The 18,670-nt window shown below is 55.4% G+C and overlaps 6 protein-coding genes across 6 annotated transcripts; 1 reads left to right on the top strand and 5 right to left on the bottom strand.

Annotated features, from left to right (window-relative positions):
* Positions 1–370: 370 nt before the first annotated feature.
* On the top strand, positions 371–982 carry KVR01_010847 (uncharacterized protein; the record flags this gene model as incomplete). Its single annotated transcript, XM_044784369.1, has 1 exon — positions 371–982. One exon carries the CDS (start codon positions 371–373, stop codon positions 980–982), a length of 612 nt encoding a protein of 203 aa, XP_044639994.1.
* Positions 983–1,956: 974 nt separating this feature from the next.
* KVR01_010762 (uncharacterized protein) lies at positions 1,957–2,561 on the bottom strand (the record flags this gene model as incomplete). The annotated part of the gene is made up of 2 exons (XM_044794650.1): positions 1,957–2,259; positions 2,550–2,561. 2 exons carry the CDS (start codon positions 2,559–2,561, stop codon positions 1,957–1,959), a joined length of 315 nt encoding a protein of 104 aa, XP_044639909.1.
* Positions 2,562–7,319: 4,758 nt separating this feature from the next.
* On the bottom strand, positions 7,320–8,018 carry KVR01_010935 (uncharacterized protein; the record flags this gene model as incomplete). The annotated part of the gene is made up of 1 exon (XM_044787695.1): positions 7,320–8,018. One exon carries the CDS (start codon positions 8,016–8,018, stop codon positions 7,320–7,322), a length of 699 nt encoding a protein of 232 aa, XP_044640082.1.
* A 2,253-nt stretch (positions 8,019–10,271) lies between these two features.
* KVR01_011132 (uncharacterized protein) lies at positions 10,272–10,781 on the bottom strand (the record flags this gene model as incomplete). The annotated part of the gene is made up of 1 exon (XM_044786129.1): positions 10,272–10,781. One exon carries the CDS (start codon positions 10,779–10,781, stop codon positions 10,272–10,274), a length of 510 nt encoding a protein of 169 aa, XP_044640279.1.
* Positions 10,782–12,258: 1,477 nt separating this feature from the next.
* On the bottom strand, positions 12,259–12,684 carry KVR01_010953 (uncharacterized protein; the record flags this gene model as incomplete). The annotated part of the gene is made up of 1 exon (XM_044794023.1): positions 12,259–12,684. One exon carries the CDS (start codon positions 12,682–12,684, stop codon positions 12,259–12,261), a length of 426 nt encoding a protein of 141 aa, XP_044640100.1.
* A 2,550-nt stretch (positions 12,685–15,234) lies between these two features.
* On the bottom strand, positions 15,235–18,668 carry KVR01_010979 (uncharacterized protein). Its single transcript, XM_044782547.1, has one exon. The coding sequence runs from the start codon at positions 18,362–18,364 to the stop codon at positions 17,750–17,752; it is 615 nt and encodes a 204-aa protein (XP_044640126.1). The 5' UTR covers positions 18,365–18,668; the 3' UTR covers positions 15,235–17,749.
* Between the last annotated feature and the right edge of the window lie 2 nt (positions 18,669–18,670).

Here is an 18,670-nt window from a genome sequence, read left to right on the forward strand (position 1 = left end):
GAGTTGCTTCGGAGCGTTTCCTTATCGGCGCCGATAAGGACTGGAGCGCAGTCAAAGCTGTCCTCTTCCGCGCCGACGGCAACTAATAAGTCAACCAGGTCAACTTACAACCACCACACTCCTTTCGACCCTTCTCACTTTCCCTATACCGACAATCCCAAGCAAGAAGCCCGCAAGAATCCCACGCTGTGCCTGTCCTTCCACCAAAAGCAGATAGATACAGGGCACGATATTGGAAACAAAATAAAAAAGAAGAAGAAGAAGAAGAAGAGAGAGAGGCCTGCGAGAAACCAGCCACATACCACCGCACAAAGCGACCGCTCTCTGCCACTGGAACAGGCACGGAGAGAAACCAGAGACCGTCGTCACAATGTCCGCCGACCAGGACACCTTCACCTTCCTGCCGCTGCACATGGACGCGCAGTCCAAGGCGATAAGCAGCGCGCACCCCCCGTCGTCGTCACGGGCCCTGGCGCAGGAGCTCGAGACGCTGAACGCGCTGCACCGCTCGCTGCTGTCGCTGGAGCACCCCGCGGTGGTGCCGCCGCCGCCGGTGCCGGTGCACCCGAAGCGGTCCAACAACATCACCAAGCTCAAGGAGAGCGGCAACAAGGCGTTCAAGGAGGGCAAGTACCAGGAGGCGATCAAGTTCTACACGCTCGGGGTGCAGATGGCGCTGACGAGGCCCGCCTGGGAGCCCATCGGGCTCATCCGCGACGAGAGCGCCATGCTGCTGTCCAACCGCGCCCAGGCCCACATGGAGCTGCGCGACTGGGTCGAGGGCTCCGCCGACGCCGAGTGCAGCGTCGAGGCCAAGAAGGTCGGCAACCCCAAGGCGTGGTACCGCCGCGGCAAGTGCCTGTACGAGATGGGCAGGTACGAGGAGGCGAGGGAGTGGGTCGGCAAGGGCCTCGAGATGGAGGGCGAGGACGGGGAGCTCGCCAAGCTGCTGAGGGAGATCGAGGCCAAGCTGCCCAAGTAGGGCGGCGCGGGGGATGGTCTTGGGAGGGTGGAATCCGGGGTGTGTTCACGGCTGCTAGGGAGGGCAGGGGGAGGGGATGGAACAAGATGGAACAAGATGGTGGTTGCAGTCGCACCAAGGTACACTCAGACATGGTAGACTGGCGTACCCACAACTCACTGGCCGGGGGATTTGCAGTTCGAGGCGTTTGGCGTCACACTGGGCAGTTGTCCCCGTGGAGGGGAGGTCGACTAATCCTTGATTGTTTTCGATAGCAGCAGCAGTAGCAGTGCTCAAATGCACGATGATGCCGACAAGAGGCGTCCTGGTGTTCTCCAGTCGTGTCACCAACTTCTGCACAGACCTTTGGATACGTCTCGCTGGGCTCGTCAACGTCGTACGAATTGGGGGGAATCGCGACTTGGTTTATGCTATTTGAAAAATCCCCTTTCGTCCTAACCTAACAAATGTGATGGTTCCTGGCTGAACCGTTTTGCCACGCTGAGCATTTGGCGAAGCACTTCCTCCGCCAAAAAAAAAAAAAAAAAAAAGAACACGTCCCAAGATGACTGGATACAAAATGGACCACACGCCTGTCTTCTACTAGGCAGGGGAAATGCTGGGTTCCGCGCAAATTTCCCTGCACCGTGGGATAATAAAATGGTAGACCACCGGTCGTTCCGGGTGTGGTGATGAACAACGAGCGACGAGCAGGTGGGGGAGTCTTGTGCTCATCCCGATTACCGCTGGACAGGACGATGCCCCCTCCGAATAAAGCCTACTCCAAACTCCGGCGATGCTTCTGGGCCACCTCCTCAGCTTCTCCTCCGGGGTATTTATTTCCTTTTCGACACGAGTTGCTGGCTCGGTCCCGAATCGCCGAGTGTCGTGGTGCCATGATCGCAATGCATGGTTCGCAGTCCGTGATGGATCTTGTCCGCAACAGCCTCGATTTCCGGTGGGCTGGCGTTCCAATGTGTTGACGCAGGTGCTTATTATGCTGCTGCCTCCTTCTCATTGATGCTCTTTTGGCTGACTGTCGAGGTTGTCCGCTTCCGCATGACGGCATCCTGCGAAGACATCCTCCGGTCCAGGGCGCGCTCGAGCTTGGCGCCGAGGGCCAGCTTCTTCATCCTTTCGCTCTGGTCCTCGTCGAGGAAGACGCGCTGCTGAGTGAGGGCCTTGTTTTCCATAAGGCTGAGGCGCTTCTCGATGTCGCTGATCTCGGCGATGGCGCTGTCGGTGGGGTGCAGAGAGGGAGACATGGAGTAGGTGCTGTAGCGGACGGAGGCACGGGACTATTTTTTGTCTTGTCGTCAGCGAGAGGCAGGTTGCAGAGCAGTGAGGAAAGTGATGTATCTGAGAGGAGGGTGGGATGATAACAAGAACAAAAACGACAACCACATTTCCGCTTGCGGCGACCGTGGGCAAGCCACAGCGACGGATGGAATGTGGAGGGCATACACGAGATGGGGCTCAGGGGGGTGGTGATAGGCAGGCGCAGTGTTGCGCCTGTGTAGAACGAATGATGGTTCACTGGGTGGCCCCATTGACGATCGGCAGAAATTTGAGCCAGGAGGTGACGTACCGAAGGCGCCATAATTGGGCGAGAGGATTCCAGAGAAGTGGGCATCGTGCAAGGCCAGAAGAGTCGCGAGTGGTGGAGGTGTGAGTGGTGTACGGTGGGTGGGTGGTCTTAGTCTGGTGCGCCGCGTATGGTTCTTGCTGGGGGGGAGGCACTGGCGGCTGGGGGGAGGGATGAGGATGCCGGTACGAGGGTGTGTGTGAGAGAAGGGGATAGACAGATAGATAGATAGATTGGGTCGAGGGCCAATAATGCAGAGAACGATTGAAGGAAGAAGAAAGAAGTGGAGGGTCAGAGTCCGGGGGGAAGAGAGAGAGAGAGGCTGCAGGTAGGTGGGTGTGTGGGTGGATGGGCGGCCGGATGGACGGGGTTTGTCCTGCGTTTCAAGTGTCGACGGGCTCTTCTCTCCTTTATTACTCCGTACTGTCTGTGGTGTGGTCAAGTTCGGATCAGTTCAGGCGCAGCGGGCGAGCAGCAGTGGGTGGGGGCGTCCTACCACAAGTACTGCGTAGCATGCGGGTTGGGGCCGAGCCGGGTAGAGGGCGTATACCCCGTATATCTAGATTCGGGTGGAAAGGGGAGGGAGATTGGGAAACTGTGATTGTGGTTTGAGAGGTGTTGGCTGGCAGGGTGGGCTGCAGGGTGGGCTGCTGGGCTGGCTGCTGGGCTGGGCTGCCGTCCGTTGGCCCTTTGGCAGCGCCCTGCTGCACGGGCAGACAACGGCAAGGGGGACGGGAGTCACCTTCTGGGCACCACCTGGCACCAAAAGCCTGTGGGCCCTTTTTTTGTTTTCAGGAGGCAGACCCACGGGCAGGAGGACCCACGGGCCTGGGCTGGCTGGGCGCTGGAGGGGCCCATGATTAAAACGTACCGTCCGAGAGCAGCGGGCCCAGACAGTCGCAACTCGGGCGCGTGGCAGCAGGGATGCACCAGCACGACTCTGGCTGCACGATGGACGCAGGCCCAGAGATGCATGTCACTCATCCATCACTCACGTCTGGTCTCCGCTTCGGCTTATTCTTCTTTAGTGCCCGCCCCGTGCCACCAGCCGCCTGCCAGACAGGCTGTGCCGGGCGGGCAGGCGGGCAGTCGGGCAGTCGGGCTGTCAGGCTGTCAGGCTGTCACAGGCCGTCAGACCGTCAGACCGTCAGACCGTCTGTCCTATCTGCCTTGCGAGTGTCTCGGTTGGGATCTCGGTGCTACATGCCGCCAGGTTGTCCAGCAACGCGGCAGGCATGAGCCAAAGTGGGGTTGGTGCTGTGTGAAGGACACTGCAAGGTTTGGCCTACTGTCTGGACAGTTAGTCAGTCGGTCGGTCAGTCAGTCAGTCAGTTGACAAAGGACAGCATCCTCCTCGCCCTCTGCAACAGCTCTGCAACAGCTCAACTCGCAACAATGACTCGACCCAAGCCAGACCACCCCGTGGGACCGACCTACCGACCCCCTCAAGACATGGCGTCTACGGCCAAACGTTATCTGGGTCAGCATGCACGATCTGCCACCCGCCACGCGCATGCTGTCAGCTCACCAATGAAACATGACCACACCCTCTCTCTCCATCCTGGGCCCTGAGCTCTGAGCTCTGAGGGACTGAGATGTTGAGCACCCGACACTGATCCCACGGTGCTGGGTGAGAGTGAGCAGCCGCGGCCCAAGAAGAAGACAAAAAGGCCAGGCAGCCCCAGGCATCCCCAGGCAGCCCCAAACGTTGAGTCGTTAGCCGCAGCCGACCCTGAGGGCCGTGGGCGCGGGCAACCCCGTCCACTGATCCCTGTCTCGCATTAGGAGCACGTGGCCCAACATGCCGTCCCACCCAGGGCTGCCAGGGCTGCCAGGGCTTACCACGACAGAGCAGCGACCACGGCGGCACATGGAATTCAATGCATGCGTGCGTGTGCATCATCAGCCACCCCGTCGGGAGCTACCACCACCACCATTCGCCGCCCCTCCGCCTGCGTGCATGCAACCAAGCTCCTGCCTCATTCTTGCGCCGGTCCTGCACGCCAACAACATCGCGTCCTTCCTCCGCAGAGTCCAACCCAACCACCACTTATGTTCTTGCAGCCAGTCTCGCGGGGCCCCCCCTCGCGTTCTAGATCTGCTGGGCTCTGCTGATCACGGTCAAAGCGACCAACCGTGCCCCTTGCACTGCATGTGATGAAGCATGGACGCCAGCCGCCAGCGTCTCTGCAGCAGAATCCAATTGCGGCCTGTTGCATCCACATGGCAGCATGGACAGCCAGCCAGCCAGCCAGCCAGCCAGCTCTGCCCCGCCAGCAAGACACGCCATGCGCATGCACATTTGGGAATTCGGTCCCTGGGCTCTGCTGCCAGATAAACTCAATCCACCCCCCATGTTGCATTCCTCGAGGCTGACCGCGTCAGTCCCAGCCCGGGCAGGTTGCCCGCCAATGCCGTATGCTAATCACATCTGCCCATTGTCGTTCCATTTTCCTGAGGGGCGTTCTGCTTCTTTCCCCCCCACGCGCCTTGTCCCTCGGGCCTTCATTGGTTTGCTACACTTGCTTGGCGGTGCGCAGAGCAGTATCTTGAAACTATTCGCGCAATCCAGACGGGGAATTTCATCCATCGATCCTCCGGGACGACGCAGAAAAAGCATAGTCGCTCCACATCTTTTCAGATCGGCAAACCTGCCTACCTGCCTACATGAGTGAGTACGAGAAAGAGAAAAAAGAAAAAGAACTACTGGAAATGAGCTATCAACAGCAGCAGGTTGACTCGCTCTGCGCAACCCGGACTCGGAAGGTCTGCCCCGTCGACGTGGCCAGGAGCTCATACCGACGGTTTGCGTGTCCCGGCCGCCGTCCGCACCCATCGACATGCTAGGACCCTGGATGATTCATCCTCTGTCGTAAACACTAATGCAAGCTGAGAGACAGCCCCCGCCGTGCGACCTTGACGCCGTGTCGGTTCGTCACCATTGGCCCGGTGCTCTTTGCGTCTTACTAAGGCACGCAGCGGTGTCATCCATCGGGGATGCTCTCTCACCGTTCTCGGCTCGGGTGCGTGTTCAGATCCTCTGGATCCCCCGAAGGCGTCCGCGCACACGTGTTGCAATACACACTGTCATCGATCCTCTTGCAGCACGAGTACAGCCGCAGCACTGGCCACGGGATGGTGTGATCACTTTGGACCACTTACGGTCTCTGGCCTTCCTGGTTCGAATTGGACGAGGCCAGTGCATCGTTTCGCTTGGTCCTTTTGCTTGCATTTTTTCAGCCATGCCGACGGCCAGTGCTTTGGCGGCCAGTACCACCGCCTCAAGGAGGTAGTCATATTTAGACAGACACCGATGGCCTTGACTGGGTGCTCCAATGCTACGTGTCCTTCCATGTGAATGAAAATGCCTACATTTTCTCACTCACCCTTTTCAATGTAGACGGGTGTGGAGGGTGATCGAGACCGACAATGCGCTTTCACTAATAAGCAATTTGAGGGAAGTAAGGAACATACAGATCTGTGTCGTCACATCCTACGGGACCCTCCCCCGCCCCAACAGAATACCCTCGTCCAAGATGTCTTCAGTGAATCACACCAAATAAACTCCTATAATACACACTCTTATAGTAAGACCTCCCAAACAATCCTCTCTTCTTAGTCTATATTTAAACATCTTCCCACCTAGATACTAGACTAAAAGATTTATAATTATATTTTTAATTAAGCTTTATTTAATTATTTTATATAATTATATTTTAATCTCTATAAATAATTATAATTACTTTTTCCTTTAAAAGTAATTATAAGAATATTAATTTACTTAGATAGAACAGCTATTTTATTCTTATACTTTATTATCTAAGTAAATTAGGTTTTAATTTTAATATAGAAATCCTATACATAGAAAGCGATCAAGCTACAGAGGCAACAGGAGGTTTGCCGAGCACATAGAGCATATAACAGTGGCTGTTTCGAGTGACTTTCGCATTGACATGCTGTCCAAGGCTTCCGACCCTTTCGGGAATTTTCCCTGGGGTAGACTCAACCAAACAAATATCGACTGGCCCGCTTCAACCCATCACACAGTCGGGGGACCTGTGGAACTTGCCTAGGTTCAATGGACGAAGACGCTTGACAGCCGGAAATACCCTCCTGAGTAAACACAGACATTTTCTCGTGGATCGCTAGGAGAAGGTACCTGGGCACCTTAGAAATTCCTCGACTTGTGCCCAGGTGAGAGGCTAACGCAGTCATGTCAGAGTGGTATGGTTTTTCCCTGGTTTCATTATGAATCCGAATACATCACAAAGGCTCATGCGGCACATTCATACAGTGGTAAAAGCTCATAGCACTTGAGAGTAAGTAACAACATATCACATCGATGTGGAACTCAGCCTTTCGCCTATCTCACCCCCGACTGAATGTTTCCGTAAGCTAACAACCAGTTGAAAGGTATTGTATTGCCGCCCACAAGTAGTACCTATGTAGTGTTCATGACATATAGATAGAATACATCGTGCTCAAATGGCCTCTCCCTGGCACAGCCTAAGCTGATTGGTATGTCGCTCTATATCCCTGTCTGCTGGTATTTTTCGCTTTTTCGAGGCAGCTGGTTGGAAACATTCATAGCCTGAAAGATGAAGAATGCGTCTACTACATGAAAAAAGTACCTAAATACATAAACAGGGGACATAGTGGAAACATTACCTCACAAAATGTCCCAGTCACATCCAGTCTCACTTGGGTGTGTTCCACGTTCAGGTCACTTGGGGAGGAAGTCTTGGAATTAGATAATAGGAAGCATTATTATTATTAAAGCTGTAGCATTGATCCGGAGATGTTATTGCCCACTCCTGCTACAGATTTGGAAATACCCATTAGCAAAGGCTCTCGCGTGGCTTTTTGCAGAGCTTCCCTATTTCTCCTTATGTTTCCTCTTCTTGTGTCCCGAAGAGCTGCCTTTCGAGCTGTAATCCATCTCAATCCACTGATATCCCTGACTCGAGGACCCGCCATGCTTGGACGACTTTTGATGCTTGTGCTTTGACGAGCCGCCACGCTTTGACGAGCCACCGTGACTGGAGCCGCCTTGGTCCGAGGTAGCTGAAGAGGCAGGGTGTCAGTTGTTTCGGTGGTTTGACCGCTGTTGCAACACGTATCCATCAACTCACAATAAGGCGTGCAATTCCAGCAGCAGCAGTGATCGCACTTTGTTACCTGCTCCAACTGCTGCGTGATGGCATTGACCTCTGTTCTTGGGTTGTCGAAAGTACACCATCCCACATAATTTGGGCCGTTCCGGCACCTGCAACAAATCCAGCTGCCCCCGAGCTCTTCGAAGAAGCAGAGCTGGTTGGTACATTTTGATTCGGTGCCTATTTGTGCTGCGTACGTGGTGTTGTGACAGGGCGTGGTGACTCGTGTTGCTCCGTCAAAATGGGCTGCCACGCAGTGGTTGTAAGTCACCGAGGTGTGTTGGCACGGGTGCCTCTTGGGGTGACCAACGCACATGTTGGTGAGAGGTAGGTTCTAGGACCACAAGAACAATTTCACGGTTTCCTTGAAGACTTGTTCGTCATCCGAAATACCGTTAAAACAGGATGCTCCCCAGTTCTCCCCTTTCTCTGAGGTACGATGGCCGCCGTGTCTTCTTTATAATGCCTACGAGTTTGATCGTATGTGGTGATTTACACATTGTTCGTCTAATCAATCCCCTTCGAGCGTGCTAGATGCCAATCCGGCCGTTGGTCTTGCAATTTGGCGTCAAGAGTGCTCATCGACGGCTATCGGATACCTTAGATGGACCGCAATCTGGAGGCCGAGACTGCAATTGGCCACGTCTCTGAGGCCTCGGGAACGGCCAGCTTGCATGAGGATTGGACTGTTCCTGTCGTGACGGATCTACATAGGGGCGAACGCCGCGCTGCTTTCGACCCCATTGTTCTCAAGGTCAAAGGCGGCACTCGCGGTGGAGAAACACGCGACACGAAACCATTCTCAGATTTGGTGTTTCGGGACTCAGCACTAAAATACCCGCGACCGACAATTAAAACTTCCGCACGGCGTACGAGATGCTGCAACTCAAGGGATCTGGTACGGACGTGGGCACAGCTGCTGCTGCTCACGCAGACTGTGGCAGATTGCTTGATCTTGCACTGTTTCCGATGTAAATCTATGGGGATGAAGTCGAGCAGTAGGCTGCCGTCGTGCAACAGAGGACTCATGAGGCCTTGCCCCCTGGCTGATCGTGTGCGACTGTAGCTCGCAGTCTTGCACAAGGGTTTCTCACACACCTTTTCAGCTCGCCAAGCCATGCGGTCCCACAGCACCCAGACTCGTGGAAGACCAGGCTCCACCACATGGAGCCCTCGAGGCTCTCGCTTATCTGGCTTGCAACAAGCTACGGGGTGGGTGGGGGGAGGATCTCACACCGGTTTCTCACGGCCCCACGTGAGCCCCGGACCGAGAGAACGGATCCTCGAGCAGGGGATCCAAGTGATGTCAGACGGCTGAGGTCAAGGCTCTCTTTGTATCTGGCTGTCGGGCCCTCGACCTGGGTCTCCGAATATTGTCGGCACAGTTTACTTTTTTTCTGTTGAGGTGACACGAGACAAGGGACAGGTCATTTTCCGACACAATTCCGGATAGGTACTTGAGTACTTCCCTCGTGCTGGGGGCACCCACACACCGGCCGGCCCCCGCATAGAAAGCCAAGGAGAAGCCGATGAGGTTGACGGGAGGAAGATAACAAGAAGAAAAAAAAGTGAGGCGACAGGGGATATTAAAGGATGGTGTAAGTCAGCAAGGCAACAAACAGGGCGTACAGCGGTCAGAGCCTATTGATGGGATGACAATGTCCTGCACCGTTTCGATCTGCAATGCATACACGCATTATTCTTTCCTCCCTCCTAGCTATTTCCGGCCGCAAGCCAGATCTGAGTCTGACTGCATGCGTCTCGCAGATCCGATCTGTGTTATGCATACGTGCGGTGCCCCAGGACCACCGGCGTGTTCTGTGGCCCGGCCAATAAGAATCCCCGAGTCCAACGTCTCCGGTTCCCAGGCATTCGGGACCCACGGAGCCGCAATTCCTTGCTCTTCAGCACGACCAAAAGTGGACTCGCCCACTTTGGTCCGCGGCGGTTTTTCCTCAAGCGGTCATGAATTCGTCACAAGAAAGCCTCTTTTCGGTCACAGTGTTGCACATTCTCCCAAGAGTTTCCACACTATCGACACGCCACGGAGTGATACAGGCCAGGAGGATTTGTGCTCGACATTTCGACTGAATGGATGTGGTGCCTTGTAGTCACATTTCAGGTACGATGTTGATCGTTGAATGTTTCCCCATCATCGGCACTAAGAGATATGCTCTTCCATGATGCCTCTTCTCCAAGTCATACATACATCGGTCTGTGACTCAGCACTGACCGAGCCAGTTTGTGTGAACGCCACCATTCTGGTACTCGCCTCAATTGACCACTGCTTCTGACCCCGGACCCACCATAATCCACATATGTGTGCAGCAAGTGTGCCCTGTTGATCTTCCCATGAACAAGTAAAACCCTAATAGGCCCTCGGGCACACCAACGCCATGACACCAAGGCTCTTAACAGTCCCACCCTGCCCAGACATAGCAAATAGTCACGGTGGAAAGGGAAAAAAAAAAAAAAAGAAAAGATTAAAACATATTCGAGAGGAAAAAAGTAGGCTCGTCCACTGAGGTTGCCACTCCCCGACCCCTTCCTTTCGGCGCAGCCGCGCCTATCACATCGGGCCGGCCGGTGTGCACGTCTCGCAGCAGATGTGCTCGCACCACACCTTGTTCCCGTCGATGATCATGATGCAGCTGCAGCGGCCGTACTCGTTGAACCTCTTTCCGCACCAACAGCAGTTCCAGCACCGATTCCGCTGCTCGAAGGGGCAGTTGGGGAGTGGGCACTTGGGCAGCAGCGGGCTGCCCGCCGCCGCCGAGGGGCTCCCCTCGAAGCTGGGTGGCATCGGGTACGCTATCGACTGCGCCGTGAGGTTGCGGCACGGCTTACGCTTGGACGACGACGAAGATGACGATGACTTGCTGCTGCTGCTCTTCTTCTCCTTGTCTTTGCCCTTGCTGCTGCTGCTGTGGTGCTTCTTGCTGCCGTCCTTCTTGGAGGACTTTGATGACGAGCCCCCTGTTGAAGAGGATTTTGACGACTCGGCTGGGGCGTCGGCGCAGTAGACAATGTCTGTCCGCGTGTGCTCACACGGCAGAGTGTACGTGATTTGGTGACACATGGTTTCAAGTCTCGTGAATCCTTTGAGGAACTGTAGATCTCCGTGGTCGCCGATGTGAGAGAGGCAGATTCGAGGGCGGCGATGGTGTTACGACGAGTGATAGAACAGTCCAAGGTGATCTCTGTTCTCTATATGAGTAACTCCGTTCTTTATGGCCTCGGGTTGCTGGAGATCGGGGGTGGGCCCTTAAGTATGAAAGTGTCGTTCTGTGGGGTTGGGATGACAGCCGCTGGGGTTGTAGAGTGGTTGCTCTGACCGTCTGATGTGACAGGATGCCATCCCAAACCACCAGGCCGAGTATCGACGACAGGGCGATTTATATGTCGTGGTCATACCGGTCAGCTAGCTGAGACCGCCGCTGGGTCTCCGCATATAAGCATCTTCAGCTGTCGTCGTGTCATTGCTCGTCAGTGGCTCTCCGTTCCCAGCCAGCCGGAGTGGGATGGGTTCTCAACAAGTGCCAGGGGTGGCCGATCAATAGATGACGAGGGCACGTCGTCGAGGACCTTCGATGTTTCTCGACAGCTCGTGTTATCGGATTGGCCAAGCCGATTTGGAATTCCTTCTTCTTAGCCCGGCCACTGTTGGGCATGTCCCGACCTTCTGGGCGTGGACTCGATTCGGCACAAAGGAGAAGAGGTTGCGACGGGATATTGGGGGGAGGGGAGGGGGTGTGTGGGGCCACGCGGTGATCTTCGCGGGTGACAGACGCCTCAAGGAGAGGGAAAGGGGCCACGGGGAGTTCCCACGGAGACGGATCCGTATGGTTGAGGGTTGCACAGAAACATTTTGCTTTAAGATTTTCCCATCTGCCTGGGTGCCCACCTTCATACGTCCCGCGTCCCGGCTGTCTGGTCCCCTACATCCTAGCTTCTCAAATTTCCCAATGGCTTTCACAGCCTCATCGAATAGTTTATGCGAATACCCCACCCAAGCCGAAGCCACTTGGCCGCGCCGGTGTTGCTCATTGGAATGTTCAGGAACCTGGCCTCGTGTGGCACAAACGCGTGTTGTTCAGCTGACCACATGCCCTGCCGCACTCCCCTGCAGGAGGACCCTGGGCTTGCAGGTTTACTTTTTCCATCCCGCCGGATCTCGCTTACGAGATCTTGCAGCCCGATGCCGATTTGGAAAAGCAATCCTTCCGATCCCAATAGAGATCGAACAGCCCAAGTATGTGCGTAATATCACCCATAGATCTCCAGCCCGCAGATGCGGATCTTTTGTTTTCCGGAACACAGGAAGGAAGGAGAAAAGAAAAAAAATGAAAACATAAGGAAGGAGGCCGCGAGGGGGAAAAGAAAAAGGCTCCACCACTGATTGCCTCGTGTGTGCTTCTGACCCGGCCCAACTCGCTTTTGTTACCCCAATCGTACACCAGCCTCGGAATAGTTCAGGCGAAGCCTTGATGACTGGTATTTCCATAGAAAGAAGACCCAAAGGAAAAGAAAAACAACCAGAACACATCGTCGATACGTCACCGGCCGGTTCCAGCTCTCCCTGCCCCAGACTCAGCGGCCACATCCGGTTCGCAGCCCAGGCAGCACTTGTGGTAGCAGAGCGAGTCTGGGCTCTTTTTCATCGGATGGTAGCAGACCGGGTAGGTGTTTCCGCCCAAGCCGCAACGGCAGCAGACCCAGAGACCGTTCAGCTCCTCCAGCCGGCACGCACCCCGGCTGCACTTCGGGCTGGCCAGGCACCCGCCACTGGCGCACGGGTTGTTGAAGTCGATACCCAGGCTGCCGCTGTGCTCGTCAAAGTAGGACGTGTCCGGGCAAGCAGACCAGGTCTGGAAGGCTTCGTCAAGAGTGGCGGCCGGACAGAATACATAGTGTATCACAAACTCGATGTCCCTGGTGCATGGAGCACTGTGGTGATGATGGAGATAGTAGTAGATACACATGGTCGCCGTCTTCCCCGGGATAGATCTGGTGCGACGACGGGCACTGAAGTATTCCAAAGAGATGTTGTTGATGTTCCGGAGGAGGCGTACCTGCTCCTGTGGCGCTGGCGAGGTCTCAATCGGAAACCTTGTATGTTCCTGACGGTCTCGGCCTGTATGTCCCACGAGTGGCTTATCGAGGGGTTAGCGGGGGGGTATGGACCCGTGTGCCTGTGTGTGTGCCTGCGTATGTGGATGGGGTGTGATGTCTGTGGTTTGTGTGTCTGGACGCCTGGAGTATTCTGGCGTGGTCCTCTGATGACTCGGAATGTGAGGACTAAGATGGTCAGGGTGATGCTAGTCCACAGGAGGACGGTGATGGCGGCTGCTTCCGAGCACCTGCATCAGGTCAGTGTCCATTCGAGTAGGTGTAGATGGGCAAGAGGGGCGCACTTAGCCGAGACAGGGGCAGCTTGCAGGATGGTGGGCAAGTGCAGCTGTCAGACCGAGCAACGGCTGCAAGAAAAGGAGATGTGGTGTGGAAGAAGAGGCTAGGTTGATATTATATATCTCTTGGTCTGGTGACTAGTCTGCCACCGTTTTAGGAGTGGGATGATCCAGATAAAATATCAGGAGAGCGTGTGTGCCTGGGCTTGATCCTTTGGTGTGAAGAGGCTTTCGGTCGAATATATTCTGGGGAAAAGTCAGCCGGCGTCACTATGTCCTCGAAAACTGAGCTTCCACGGACTTAGCTCTTCCTGGATTGCATTTACACCGCGCTGGACTTGCTTATTCCTGCCTTCTCACGTTTTCGACTCCCTGTTGAACACAAAGATGCTATGCCCATGGCTCGGATGGAGAGACTCGGAGAGTATTTATACGAGTCCTCCGAAAAAAGGCCATGTCGAGGATCATTTGTATAAGGCCGCCAAAGCATGATCAAGTCCCGTTTTGCCGGGATGGAAAGCCCCCCCACCCACCTTATCCCGCTGCCTTATTTCGTGGTAGCCATGTGCTTGTGGTGCACAACGCAACGCCTTCCCGCCACTCTTCCATCGCATCGGTACCAGACTTTCGCATCCACTCGCAGCATCGAAGAGCCGGGCTGCAATAATTGGCCGCCACTGTCCAACCAGACTGCCACTGGAGTCCTCTGCACGTGGCTTTCTCGTGGTTTTTTGTCCGTTGCGGAACGGTGGGATGAGTACCGACGCGTGGAATTCTGATGGCCGGACTTTAACATGAGACATCTTGGAGTTACAGGACGTAAGACACCACGAGATATTCGGTGCCTCCTAAGTGCCTGAATATGAATGCCTTTATTCGTGATCTCCTTCGATCGTCAGATCCAGGCAGAACGTAAGCCTGGAAGACCCGATCCAAATCTGAATACGAGGTCCCTGTCAGTCACGCCGGCAAGAGAGGGGAGAAGGTGGGAGAGGGAATTACAGCAGCTCACGGGTCACTCATGGGCCGGAGTGCCTGAGTGATACGTGGGAATGAAGTACCGCCAGGGCCTGAAAGGAGGAGGGCTGAACACGCGATGTGGCTTGTGCCATGTAGGCGCCAGGCGCTCCTCCCACATATCCTGTCGCACCTAGGATCAATCACCCGAGTGGGTAGCAGCCCACCAAGTGCGTGCCTTGTCGAGGTTCCGGTGTATTTCAAATCCACAATCGCAGGCATTGTTCAGAGCTCGACGAAACCGCACGGTTTGTGGACGACCGTCCCGAAAAGGCTCGGAAGAAGTAGGAAGACCGAATAATGTCGTCACCCATTGTGAGAAAAAGCAAAAAGAGAGGCACATCTCCTGACCCGCTGGGTACTCAGCGGACTTCGGCGCCAGGCACTTAATGGTCTTCTGGGCAGTTGACCGTGCTGATTGATGTGCAAATCATTGCCGGGCGAACGTTGACGGCGACTGGCCTTTGAAAGTCTTCTGGTGGTGTCTCTCCATGTGCGCACTGCACGTCTGTCAAAGCGAGCCCATCCTTTTGCATCCACGCCGGGAGAAATGTGACAGGTCATCCTGTCAACCAGGTAGTGCGAAATTCGCCGTGTGACAAGGACATCTTTTGCGAACACGACGCCTGAGGTTGTGTGACGGCCAACCAAAAGCCACGCAACGCCAGTCGCCCTGCGCGAGCCTTCGAGAACGCACTTGTGCACGCCCCGTAAGCTTCTCGAAGCCGCGCGGCACCCTTCTGTGGTCTCAGAGCGACCCTTTTGTGTGTATTTCCAAACCTGTCGCGGATACCGGCGGCGACAGCTCGAGGAACGCACCGCGCTGCAGTCCCGGGTACCGATGCCATGGGTCCGATTCGATCCTAATCTCACTCAACGCAGCATCCTGCATATTGGAACGAAGAAGTAACGGTTAATGCATAGTTGACAGGTGTAAGACAGGGGTTGCTCAACTGACAGATGAATTGTGTGCCTGTCAGACCTCGAGCAAAAGACAGATACCGAGCATGTCTATTGGGGGAAAGGGTGGTACCAGATACCCGAGCAACAACGATCCAACCAAGTCTGAGTCAAGGAGTAAGGGCTTGGGTCTGGGTGCTGGAGGTCCAGAATTCGCAGGCATCTGTTCGGCCGAAATGGATGTATCAGGAACGTCACCATGCAGTGGACCCCTGAGAAGACGGTTACACGCGTAATCTCCATATCACACTGCATTCCAAATCCAGTCCACACCGGCCTCAAGTATTGGAAGATCAGTCCTATTTCGAGGCGAGCTGTATTACAATATCGAGGTGCCGTTGATAGCACCCTTGGCGGGAATGGCAGCGTGATTCGATAAGATACGGCCTGGAATATATCCGAGGCTGCCACACACGCCGGCATGTCTCGATTCATAGACACACAGCGGCCAGGTGTTCGAGCTCATATCTCCACAACAATAAACCTGTGGTCTTGACGCAGGGAGATCTAGTGAGATTTCGGAGGAGGCCGGTCCAAGAAAGCCGGGTGTGCTGGGCCGAGGCAGAGCGAAGCGTGCTACTGGGATCGTTGCCCCCGTGTGATCAGCCACATTGTACCACGTCAACTATCGATAACCTTTCAATGGCATCGGATGGCGTGTGTCGCCCCCAGGGGTCTAGACCGACGTGCATACAATGCTCCCCACACTGCAGCAGCAAGCAGAGGAACCTCATCTCCCACAATGGGATCAAGGGCTCCGGGGAACCTGGTCCGTGTGCGCGTCGCACCCAGGTCCGGCGCCAATGCATGTGCCGGAGTTACTTTTCCTTTGCTCTTTTCTTTTGTGTCCTCCAGGCTACCAACCGCGCTTTCCCATTCGGGTCTTCTTTTTCAGAAGCTCGCTGTATCGTGTTCGGAACTCTCTGAGACACCTCCACTCCGAAAGCTTGTCTCTGACGGGTCCAATCTCTGCAGGTAGATGGCTATTGTCTGGCTTGTAAGGGGGATGTCTCAGCGCATGGTCCTTTCAACACGACCTTATGATATACGAGACCCTGGAAGCGATCGCAGGATCGGGAATTGCTTGGCAATAACCCCGAATCTCCTATCACCCGCCCAATCCGGAACCGTATGTCCGACTGCATGTTGCAGCTGGGCTTGAGTGAGATTCAAAGCCCGCCCGAGCTGTGAAGTTGAGCTCGGCCCCACAGCCTTGGACAACCGTGTAAGATGATTGGTTTCCTTTCTGACCAACACCACCCGGTAGCCCCTACACCATCACACTTCACCTGACCAGGCGCGAACCTCAACAGTCGGCATTAGCCTGGTTCCAGAAACCCCGGGCCACATTAGCGAAGATGTGCGGCCGCCTTGTGTGAGTTGCGGGCCGCATAGAGCGCAGAGGATATCATAACACGATCCCTCTTGCACAATATGGTGAGAGCCAGCTTGTTCGGAACTCCTGAAGGTCGTCGCGGGAATAAAGATCCTGGCAATGTGCGTGTTCGCTTCCATGGGCATGAGCCACGCCAAGACACGGTCCAGAAAGGCCGACCTCTCCAGAGTCCGACCGGCTTCGCAAGCCAGCGGCATTTGTCTTCGCCGTGATGACCACAGGTTTGCGGCTTCCCCTCGTCTCAGGGCGCCAGACGCAGTCGAGCCGTGGATCGACAGCGGTGAGTCAAAAGGCGGGAATTTGCAAAGATGGGGACAGACAAGGGTCATCGCTGTGGCGCTGCGTGGGCACCATGCAGACTTGCTTTTCCACGACCATTCGGCAGCCATAAGACCGAATCAGAACCAACCTCGCCCCCAACCTCAGCCACGCTGGAGTGCCGAGTGGACCAACGCGCAGGACGGGGCACATGAATACGGCTTGCGCAAAGAATAGCAATTCTCATTTGCATAGCGGGATACACCCCCTTCAATATACAGATCTCGGCGAGAAAGAGGTGAATTCATGGTCTCAGCCGCCCGGACCCCACCGACGAGGAGAGACACGCCCCGAAGCACTGGGGCTGCAGTCGAGAAGCCGCCACGCCGCCAACACACAACAGCAGAGAGTCTTGACCAACGCCAACCCCACATTCCGAGATGGCACTTGATGTGAGGCTGACATCCAAAAGTCTTGATAAGAGACATAATCAGGGCCTGCCGAGGTCTTCTCGGATGGGTGCCTTCAAGCATAGTCAAGCCATGCCGTGGTGGCTTTGCGGTAGGACCCGTCTAGCCAGACCCGTGACCACATCCATCGTTGTGGCGGTCTGCAGGGCGGAGCGTTCCGAGCGGTTAGCGCTCTGGGCTGGATGCAAAGTGTGGAGAGGCTATATTGTCATTTTGCTTCGGCCACTGCTGTAGGGATGCATGATGCTTTTTCCCCCTCCGTTTGCCGGTCTGGCATCTGACAAGCTGGCAAATCGATAAGTGCTTTGCCTTGTCTTCTGAACTGTTTTGGCAACCTTGATAATATGCAGCATAGTAGTCCGTTGTTGCGTACGACGCATATTGAATTGATCCATTTAAGCCTCTAAAGCACCTTCCTGACGCGGGCCACCTGTCAATGTGGCCGGTACACAATGACTGCGAGAAGAGTGAAAAGAGACACTGCGTTGTGCGCATGAGCACAACGGCAGTCGCAGGGTTCGCAAACTGAATCCCGTTTCTAGGCCTTGGGCATAGCAGGCACACAAATCGCACTGCCAGGCCGCAGCAACTCACAGCTTATACCCTCGTTGGCCGCCTTCAGCTTCTCCACGTCAATGCCGTGCATGGTAGCGATGCTCCAGCACGTCTCGCCTCGCTGGATCTGGTGGCCGTGGCTGCCATGGTCGCAGTGCACCATATGCTCAGAATTGGCCATCCAGCCGAGGAACCAGAATACGCCCATCAGGAACAAGGCCAGGATGAAGAAGAAGTTCAGTAGAGGCATCAGTTCGGCGCGCCAGTGCCTCTTCATAGCATCGTCAGTCCACCTCTGGCTCAAGTTATTGCGTGCAGTCGCGTGGTCGAGGAAAGGCTCCGCTGCCTCGTTCTGGTCGTAAGGGGGTGGAGCATCGGCGTCGCCGGCTTCGACGTCGATGTTCTCGAGGTTCGACGGGGGCTTCGGGGCGTCTGCGACCTTGGTGAGGTGCCCGTAGCGACAGCCTGGTGGACCCTCCCAAGTTCCATCTGCGTCGCGAAAAGTGTAGACCTGGGTATCGGCGTCGTAGCCTACACGGACCATGCCTTCGGGAAGGCGCTCCTCATCGGTATCCAGTTCTTCGTAACGAGACGGCATCGTGGGCTGATCTGGTCTTGTCTGGTCTGGTCTGCGCGGGTGAGCCTGTTGTCCCCTGGGCTCTGAATGCTAGTCGGCTGAAAAGCGATGGGTAGTTCAAGAGTTGGTCTATTTGCGGTTTCGTTGAGATGCAGGTTGATGGGAAGCGTTGATGGATGAGGGAGCACAGGTGGCGATGCGCGGGGGATAAAAGGAGGTCGAGGCGAGGTGACGTTGGTTTGGGGGTGGTGGAGCGTTTCAGTTGGGGTCTGCGCCACAGGCCGAATGACATGCTCCCGGCCAGCCCGCTGACGTTGGATGAGGCAT

Source organism: Diaporthe batatas (assembly GCF_019321695.1).
Source record: "Diaporthe batatas strain CRI 302-4 chromosome Unknown Contig00014, whole genome shotgun sequence".
NCBI classification, from domain to species: Eukaryota; Fungi; Ascomycota; class Sordariomycetes; order Diaporthales; family Diaporthaceae; genus Diaporthe; species Diaporthe batatas.

Bases quoted from the DNA above. Each gene is read 5' to 3' on its own strand.
- KVR01_010979 (XM_044782547.1), bottom strand. From the start codon at position 18,364: ATGCCGTCTCGTTACGAAGAACTGGATACCGATGAGGAGCGCCTTCCC.